The sequence below is a fragment of the Nilaparvata lugens genome, chromosome 1 (genome assembly GCF_014356525.2).
Source record: "Nilaparvata lugens isolate BPH chromosome 1, ASM1435652v1, whole genome shotgun sequence".
Taxonomy (NCBI): Eukaryota; Metazoa; Arthropoda; class Insecta; order Hemiptera; family Delphacidae; genus Nilaparvata; species Nilaparvata lugens.
In genome coordinates, this window is record NC_052504.1 from 47475098 (window position 1) to 47485130 (window position 10033).

The 10033-nt window shown below is 34.2% G+C and overlaps 1 protein-coding gene across 1 annotated transcript; it reads right to left on the reverse strand.

The window, feature by feature from the left end:
* Nucleotides 1–7306: 7306 nt before the first annotated feature.
* On the reverse strand, nucleotides 7307–8896 carry LOC120351528. Its single transcript, XM_039429321.1, has one exon. The coding sequence runs from the start codon at nucleotides 8894–8896 to the stop codon at nucleotides 7307–7309; it is 1590 nt and encodes a 529-aa protein (XP_039285255.1).
* Nucleotides 8897–10033: the final 1137 nt, after the last annotated feature.

The following is a 10033-nucleotide window of genomic DNA, read 5'->3' on the forward strand; positions in this document are numbered from 1 at the left end:
TAATAGTATTGTTTAAATTAATTAATAAATATTTTCATTTTCACAAACTCTGTATATAATAATAAATATGGTGAATGTGAAACAGCTGCATCAAAGAAATTATCTCAAAAACATCTGTTTGGAAAAACAGTTTTGAAACTTCGTTTTCCTGATGCAATGTTTAGGCCTATAGTGAGGTCCACGTTATAATGACAGTATTTGATCTACTTTGGTTTTGCTATCATTGTCTATCATTTGATAAAGCCGGTGGTACTATCCTTTTCTAGGTCCACAATGATGCCAAATATGTTTTTCACAGTGTAGAAATATAACTAATTAATGCAGAGAATCGGCATCGCTATTCTTCTATCTTTATCCACTGCCATTATAACGTGGACATCACTATACACTTGGCATGGATTACTAATTTTTCAGCTAGAACAGTTTTTTGAGATAAAGTGCTTGGTAATTCTATGAGAGCTAGGAGGACCGAGAATTTAGAACTGGTTAGCATGTGAGAGGTAACACACGAAGTATTGCACAAACTTGATGAAGAGACGATGCACATGATTAATTACGATGAGTTTTACACATAAGCGGTGAACACATAATATTCAGTCTCTATTTACAAAAAATGTCTCTCAGAGAGAGGGTGCCAAATTAAGCTATTGGCAACACTATGAGTTTGTTTACAGGTCGCGTGAGGTGGCCGCAGGCGGTGCGAATCAATGCCACTCTTACTACTTGGTCTTGTCCGGGAAATATTTGTTCGACTATGCCTAGAGGCCACAATGTGTGCGCGGTACTCGTATTCTTGATAAGCACTATGTGACCCACTTTCAAGGGTTCTGAGGGGGTCTTCCACTTGTTTCGCTGCATAAGCGTATGTAGTGCCGTGCTACCAATTTTTCCTTAAACGGTTGGAATAGCATTTAACACCTATCACCTAAGGAAAGTTGTCGGCTCCAATAAAATAGATTCTTGATAAACTGTGAATGGATCTATTGCCTATGAATGAGAAATCCAGTTTTCAGAGCAAATTAACTTATAATCTTCAGATGAAAATTTTGGCAAAACACAGAAATATACAAAGAACAATAACTTACAAGCCTAATGATTTCAGAGTTATTACGAACTAAAAATACTTATCTAGTTTACAGTTGAAACACAGTGGCTAATGGCTTGACAATACAAACCGCTAAATCTGACCAAAACAGCACAAAATTTTATATAAAACTCAATTTAAAACATTAATAAACGAAAATGATTTAGAGCAAAACTTTACAACACAAACATAGCCAGCCATTAGTTTCAGAAGAAAATCGAACAGGAAAAGACACAAAATGCAAGTCACGAAAGCAACGCCCTGTTCAATATCGATCTCCACAGACACGTCATCAAAAAATCATAACTTATAAGTTTAGAATTCACATTCTACATCTGTTCTCAATAAAACTTTATTTTAAAAATGTTATTTTAAATTTTTATACATATCTCGATTTAAATAAACCATTTATCTTTTAAAATAATTTGTTAACCCTGCCTCGGTGACACCATGGAACAATGCAACAAACATTCACGATAATAAATTCTCCATCAAAAAGTTTATCCGTCTATTGATAACTCTGACATTTACTATAAAGTTCCATAGATCTCGAATTGAAGATTCGATTCAAATGTGAGAAGAAAAATGTAATATTACAAATACCCCCCTCTTGACATAAAAAAATTTTACTGTTTGAAAATTCAAAGAAAAAAATTTACATTGACCCTAATGAAAATTGTTGAAATTTAAATTTGAGAACAGTAACAATTTTTTCTAGAAAAACATTACATGTCATCCAAAAATATTGAAAATTATTATAAAAATTCATCAAAAGCGTTTGTTATATGTTTCCAAACAATATCTCAAAATATAGAATATCAATATTACTTTTGATTTAGCTTTATAATTTAAAGAAAAATATCTCAACAGAAAGTTTAATATGTAAAGAATAGTTTTTTTTTTTTGAAATTGCATATAAATTTAATAGATAGAAAAATTTAATTTTTATGCATAAAAAAAAATTTAGTATGTTGAATAAAAAAATTATTATTATTATTATTTTTTTTTTTTTTTTTAAATGAATTGATGAATTGTTACATTTAATTTTCACATAAAATTTCAATAAATCAAAAAATGTTCATTTCTTTCACTATTTACGCAGTTGATTTTATTGATGCACATTTTGGAAAACAGTCCGTTAAGGCACTCAGTATGATTTTCAGTTAAGTGTGACTCCAATGTGATGACGTTAGTGTTGGGCTGATCTGGATGCACGTAGTGTTGGGCTGATACTTGTAGTCGACTGATGCATATCAAACTCGATACAGGTGACATCTCAGTTAGCATTGCCTCATGTTTGTGGTAGACGGCTGCATACCAAACTCGATACAGGTGACATCTCAGTTAGCATTGCCTCATGCTTGTAGTAGACGGCTGCATTCCAAATTCAATACAGAGTCACATAAATTTTGTATCATATTTGTAATTATACAATGTACATTTCAGGCTTGAAATGACAATGTAATTCGTTTTTTGGAAAAGAGATAGACGCTGCATACAGGATTAATTTAGGTGAGGATTAATTTAGGTAAGGTTTGGTTTTTTTTGATATTTTCAGCTTTCAAGGTTTAGAGTTCTGCATACAGGAATAATTTAGGAGAGGATTTTTTTGAATCAATTCTTTCATGATACTGTGACTGTTCTTCTGAATTCAAAGTTGCGAATGTGAACATGGATGACAATTACCTCCAGGTAATGCAGTAGTGTTGAAGTTTGAGATACTTGGTCAGCAATAGGCGTTGGCATTGCTATTGGCGTATTCTTTGGTGTCGGCTTTGGCATCGGCGTTGATATTGGCATTGGCGTTGGCGTAGCTATTGACATTGATTTTTGTTGTTGGCATTGGCGCAGATTTTTGGCATTGGCGTAGCTATTGGCATTGGCGCAGGCATTGGCATTGATTTTTGTTGTTGGCATCAGCATTGGCGCAGATTTGGCATCAGCATTGGCGCAGATATTGGCTTCGGCGCAGGCATCGGCGTAGATATTGGCGTAGATTTTGGTGTTGGCATCAGCATTGGCGCAGGCATTGACGCAGGCATCGGCATAGATATTCGCGTAGTTATTGGTGTTGACATTGGCGTATTTATTGGTGTAGGCCGCAGCGTAGATATTGGCGTAGTTATGTCACACTAGTTTGAAAATCACCCAAATGTTCTTAACACTCTTCATGGCGTTCACTTGTTACTGATTTCGAGATTCACATGAAAACTATTTCAATGTTAATGTCTGTGCTGTACCTGTTATCTTAAAATGCTTATAAACTAAAAAGAAAAACTTTGATTAGGCTATCAATACAATCTAATACACATAAAAATTATTTTAAGTATCTATGAAATGGAAATTTGTTAACATCTTATTATACAGTCAGCAATACATAAATTGTGAAATATGGACATATCAATGATAAATTTAAAAAAAAATCATTCATTTATTCACTGTTCAAATATCAACATTTTAATCCATTCTTCAAAATAGAAATATAATTTCATAACATCCTGTATCATTATCAAAATTGTAAAAAACAAACATCATAACAACACAACAAAAATTTAATTTCAATACATATTTCAATAATTTCAGACATTTGGTCTTCTATTCAATCATTTCATAATATATTTGCATTTCATTATTATTTAATATAACATTTCATTTATAGCATGTTCATTTCACATTTATGATTTATCATTCAGGGTTTCAAAATTATTTAGTTTTAATTTTGTTCAAAAATTGTATAAAAAGCAAATTATTTAATATTATTAATCATCGTTTGTTGGATACTATAGTTTATTTCGACTCTTCAATGTTCTAACACAAACTACATTTCATGACAAAACTTTACTATCAAACATTAAACAAGAAACCATTCAAAACATCAATAATATTTTGCTTCAAAGGCAAACAATATTCATAATTAATCATCATTTTGCATCTATGGCAATCAACATTATTAATCATTATTTTTGCATCTATGGCAATCAACATAAGTAATCAACACAAAAAATATTATCTCATTACTGCCTCTCTAAGTCATAACCTCTGTTATTCCTTTTTTAGGCAATAATGGGTTTCCATCTCAAAAAACAATCACATACCAGCAAAATTCTAATCAACAAACCCCACTAAAAATTCTACATACACTCCAGCATCCATTTCAAACGATAATCAATCATATAAAAATTTATAGAACAAACAGTTTTAAAATTTAAAAAAAAATATCAATTACAGAACACTTTAGAAAAATTTTAGCCTTTAACTCATTTCAATTGATAATATAACACAACGTTTTAAATTAAACCAATTATTTTTTAAAATAATTTAAAATTTAAAGACTGTATAATAAGTATAAACATTTCAAGATTATGATACAAAGATGATCAAGATGAAATACTGGGTAAATAAGTTCCCTAAAAAATACAAACAAGAGAAAAGAAAACTGGGTAAATAAATTCCCTAAAACAATACAAAGAAGAGAAAGATTAATTAGAGCCTATCCTACATGTCAGTACTGAACTTTCATGAGGAAGTATATTAATAAAATATACTACTATGGAATTTTGTAAATTCCAAGTATGACTCTAATTTGTTATAATTGTGAGCTATCACTCCCACAAAAACAACTGGTGAAGGAAAAAAAATGTTGACTATTGTGACTGGGTGGATAGTTCCTAGATGTCTGTAAGGCAATGTGATAGCAGACTCTAGTATCGGACCACAAAAACAAAAGTATGCAAAAGGTTTTACAAACATTTGATGTTGCAGTCATAAGGTTTTTATATCGCAAACAAGTAGGTCAGATAATCGAGTCCAGCCGTATGTGGTTCACGCCCACACCTCTAAAAAAATCACACCTACTTGTCTACCAAAAATCCAAAGTATTGGACAGCAAAGAAAAAATAAAATGCAAAATGGGTTAAAAGCCCAGAAGAAAACTATAACCTAATTACATATGGCTTATGGCACGATATGCAATGAAAGATGAGAACATGGGACAAAATTGCTCTGAAAAACCTAATTACCTAATATAATACCTGAAAAAAAATAGACATGATTAAAATATGTAATACATGATGAAAAAATATACCGCAAGCAAACAATTATTTACACAACAATGGATAGATTTTGAAAAGTTAAGTTTTATCAACAATTTAAAGATTAGGAAAATAAGCTACTATTTCAACTTCTAAAATTATTTCAGAAAAAATACAAATTTAAATGACTATGGACAAGATTGGTTAAGATATGCTTCATAGAAGAAATTTACTGAATATTACACAAAGACAGGAAAGAATCGAAAATTGAAAAGATTAAGGGCCAAGAAAATAGGCTACAGGAAAGAAAAAAGACACAATTATGGACTCTTACCATACACTGTGTAGCGATTATGCTATTCTGAATCCCGGCATAACACAGGATTCCTAATCATTGTGTACTGGGGAATACCCTTCCATCATGTGATTCACTGTCATCATCTTGTAAATAAGCAACTTGAAACAACCTTTGAATACTAATACATCAATGGAGACTTTGCATTTTGTTTTCTTCAAGAACATGAGATTATTCATGGGTTCATTAGTTTCAACCAAGCAGTTTTGCCTACAAAAGTTCGTCATGTTCACTTGAGAATGCATTGCATACACCTTTTCAATTCTCAGTTGAAAGTTGAACTCATCAACTTGACTCAAAGCAACATTCATTTTGTTTACATTTTTCCTAACCTCTACAGAAACCTGTCTCATGTAAACATTCATTTTATTTACTGTTTTTCTAACTTTCGATGTAGTAATCTGATCCATAGAAACATTCGATTTGTTTACTGTTTTCCTAACCTTCAATGTAGCAATAGTACTTTCTTGATAGTTGACTTTCAATGAAGACAACTCCCTACCTACTTCTTTACTCAATTCTACACTTTCACTATGGTTGACTTTTTCAACAACAGTAACTAGGCCTACATTGTCAGAAACTTGAATGAGTTGATCTTGTAACTTAACACTACTATCATCCTGCTTCAATTTGTTTTCATCTTCATGACTATCTTTCAATGTTTCATTTGCATTTTTCAATAGAAGGTTTATACTAACCTGCTCTAGTCTTATGCTAGTACATTCTTGCTTCATATCATCAAACCTAGCACTTTGATCTTGTTTAAAATTATCAAACAGTTGTGTTAAGGCAGCTATTAACTCATCATCATTTTTAATATTTTTCATATTGTATGCCATTTTGCTAGTCTGCACAGATAATATATTCATTAGGACTTGATCTCTCTTGAACTGATTTCCCACTCAGCAACAAACCATTCATAACCTATCAAGATATCTATCCTACTAATAATTTTTATAACCAGGGATTTCATAGTGTACCATTTGGGACATATTTATTTTGTAATTCTGTCCCACCACAGGGGTAACATTTGCCGTGCTACCAATTTTTCCTTAAACGGTTGGAATAGCATTTAACACCTATCACCTAAGGAAAGTTGTCGGCTCCAATAAAATAGATTCTTGATAAACTGTGAATGGATCTATTGCCTATGAATGAGAAATCCAGTTTTCAGAGCAAATTAACTTATAATCTTCAGATGAAAATTTTGGCAAAACACAGAAATATACAAAGAACAATAACTTACAAGCCTAATGATTTCAGAGTTATTACGAACTAAAAATACTTATCTAGTTTACAGTTGAAACACAGTGGCTAATGGCTTGACAATACAAACCGCTAAATCTGACCAAAACAGCACAAAATTTTATATAAAACTCATTTAAACATTAATAAACGAAAATGATTTAGAGCAAAACTTTACAACACAAACATAGCCAGCCATTAGTTTCAGAAGAAAATCGAACAGGAAAAGACACAAAATGCAAGTCACGAAAGCAACGCCCTGTTCAATATCGATCTCCACAGACACGTCATCAAAAAATCATAACTTATAAGTTTAGAATTCACATTCTACATCTGTTCTCAATAAAACTTTATTTTAAAAATGTTATTTTAAATTTTTATACATATCTCGATTTAAATAAACCATTTATCTTTTAAAATAATTTGTTAACCCTGCCTCGGTGACACCATGGAACAATGCAACAAACATTCACGATAATAAATTCTCCATCAAAAAGTTTATCCGTCTATTGATAACTCTGACATTTACTATAAAGTTCCATAGATCTCGAATTGAAGATTCGATTCAAATGTGAGAAGAAAAATGTAATATTACAATAGATATTCTGTACTCCATAGATTCCAAAACGTCTGCACAATTCGGCGTAGATGAGTCCATCGCTGCCGTACGGGGGTGGTAGTATCCAGCGGGATCTCCACAGCTTGTAGCAACGGTCGGCCGATAAGAAAGTGACCGGGTGTCAGCAGAGGTGAAGTCTCGTTGGGGTCCTGTGAACGCTCCAATAGAGGACGACTATTCATAATTGATTCAATACGAGAGAACACTGTGAAATATTCCTCCATTGTTATTGGATTATCACCAATTTGAATTTTCAACAGTGTTTTCGCTGATTTAATATTTGCTTCCCAAATACCGCCGAAATTGGGTGCACTAGGTGGATTGAAGTGCCAGGTTACTTCACGTTGTACAAGAGCATTAAAAATGTCAGTCTTACTGTCAGCCAAGAATTTCGAGATATCTGATAATTTTTTAGCAGCTCCAACGAAGTTCAATCCGTTGTCAGAGTATACGTGAGAAGGTAGGCCTCTACGGGATGCGAATCTATCGAAAGCGGCAAGAAACGATTCAGTGGTCAGCTCCGATACATATTCCAAATGAACAGCTTTCACCGCTAAGCATATGAACAATGCAAGATAGCCCTTATACACTCTCGGTTTTTTGAGTGAGCTGCACTTCATATTGAAGGGGCCAGCGAAGTCAACTCCTACATGGACGAATACAGATGAGGCGTTCACACGAAAATGGGGAAGATCCGACATGATCGGCTGCTGAGGTTGAGCTCGCATGCGAGTACAACGGACACAATGATGCAATCTGCTCCTTATGAGGTTGCGCGCTGATATAATCCAATATTTGCGAGCCACTAGAGACTGAGTTGTGTGAGGTCCGACGTGAAGATTATCTCTGTGAGTCTGATCACAAATCAGAGTGCTTAAATGAGATAACTTTGGCAACAACAGTGGATGACGGCTGTCATACGGAAGGCTGGAGTTGCGGAGGCGTCCGCCCACCCTGAGAAGACCGGAAGAATCGACGAAAGGCGAAATAGAGAGCAGTTCTTGAGGTGGAGTTTCTCCCTTGCTGAGAAGCTTCAATGTTTCCGCAAAATAGAAGGCCTGTGTCAACATCACGATACACAAGAGAGCCGAACGACACTCGGCAACAGACGGTGGAGGTGGAGCAGCGCGAGCGCGTAGTGCTGTATGGCTGCGAAGATTGTGTTCCCTTACTTTTTTCAGCTTACAATTTTCTATGAATTGCAACACATAGGCAAATACACGTGTTGCCTTGTGTATATTGGAGTATTTCTCGAAACATTCAAGAGCGTGTGGTTTATTTACTACAGTAGTAGTGAGAATTGACACTGGTGGCTTCAGTTCAGACTCATCGACAATTTTGTCGACCCTTGAGATTGGCAAATCCTTGAATTGGACATGGTAAGATGGAGGTCCGTTCCACCAGAGTGAGTTTTCAACAATATCTTGTGCAGCAAGCCCTCTTGAGGCTGAATCAGCTGGGTTCGATTCTGTAGGTACATGAAACCAGTTTTCTGGAGAGGTTAATTCGAGTATTTGTGTAACTCGATTGCTTATATAAGTCTTGAGCTTGTAAGCTGGCATTTTTAGCCAGTTCAACACCAACTTTGCGTCATTGGAGATACAATTACATTGGAGATACTTTTTCCAAATAGAGGTATAATAACTTTATACAACTTTGACAGTAGTAGAGCTCCACATAATTCCAATCTAGGAATAGTATGTGTTTTCACAGGAGCGACTCGTGTTTTTGACATAATGAGATTAATCGATATGAATTGATCACTTGATGCAATATGAATATAGCAGACAGCACTGTAACCCTTTTCAGATGCGTCGGCAAATCCTATCAATGAGATATTGACATATGTAGTGTCAATATGACGAGGAATTTGAACATTTGAGAGAGTCAGCATTGTATTAGAAATACGATTCCACTGACTAGTCAAGTCTTCATCAAGTGGCTCATCCCAATCAAGGTTGGATAGCCAGAGTAATTTCAAAAAATATTTGAATGAGAATATTACAGGAGACAATAGTCCAAGCGGGTCGAACAATTTAGCTGTATACGATAGTATGGATCGTTTTGTTGGCAGTTCAGCGAACGGTGTAACAGTGTAAGAGAAAGCATCTGATGCAGGATTCCAACGAAAACCAAGAACTTTTATTTTTTGAGTCGTATCAGAAAATGCGAGAGGGTTTCCCAACATCTCGTCGGGAAATTCTTCAATTACTTCTTGCATATTAGATGACCATTTTCTCAAATAGGAGTTCTCCTTTAGACATAAGTTCATTCAGCTGTGATATGAGTAATTTCGCTTCACATAGGCTAGAGGCGCCAGATACAATATCATCAACATAAGTGTGTTGGTGAATCGCATTGAAAGCTAATGGAAATTCATTTTCATAATCATGGGCTAATTGAAGAAGTGTTCTTTGAGCTAGAAAGCTGCTTGATGTCATTCCATACGTGACTATGTTGAGTTCAAATTCTATCAGCTCTTCTTGGGGTGAACTACGATAGAATATGTGCTGAAAATTTTTTTATCTTCTTTTCTGATTGAAATTTGCCTGTACATCATTTTAATGTCGGATGTAATGGCTACTTTGTGAGTTCTAAAACTCATTAATATGTGAGTAAGATCATGCTTCAGTTGCATTCATTTACATACAACTTTTAGTGAAGTGATTCGTTCAGAACAGTTCCATTATTACAAGGCG

What these genes read in the sequence shown, in the direction of transcription:
- LOC120351528 (XM_039429321.1), bottom strand. Translation starts at nt 8,896, where the DNA reads ATGCCAGCTTACAAGCTCAAGACTTATATAAGCAATCGAGTTACACAA.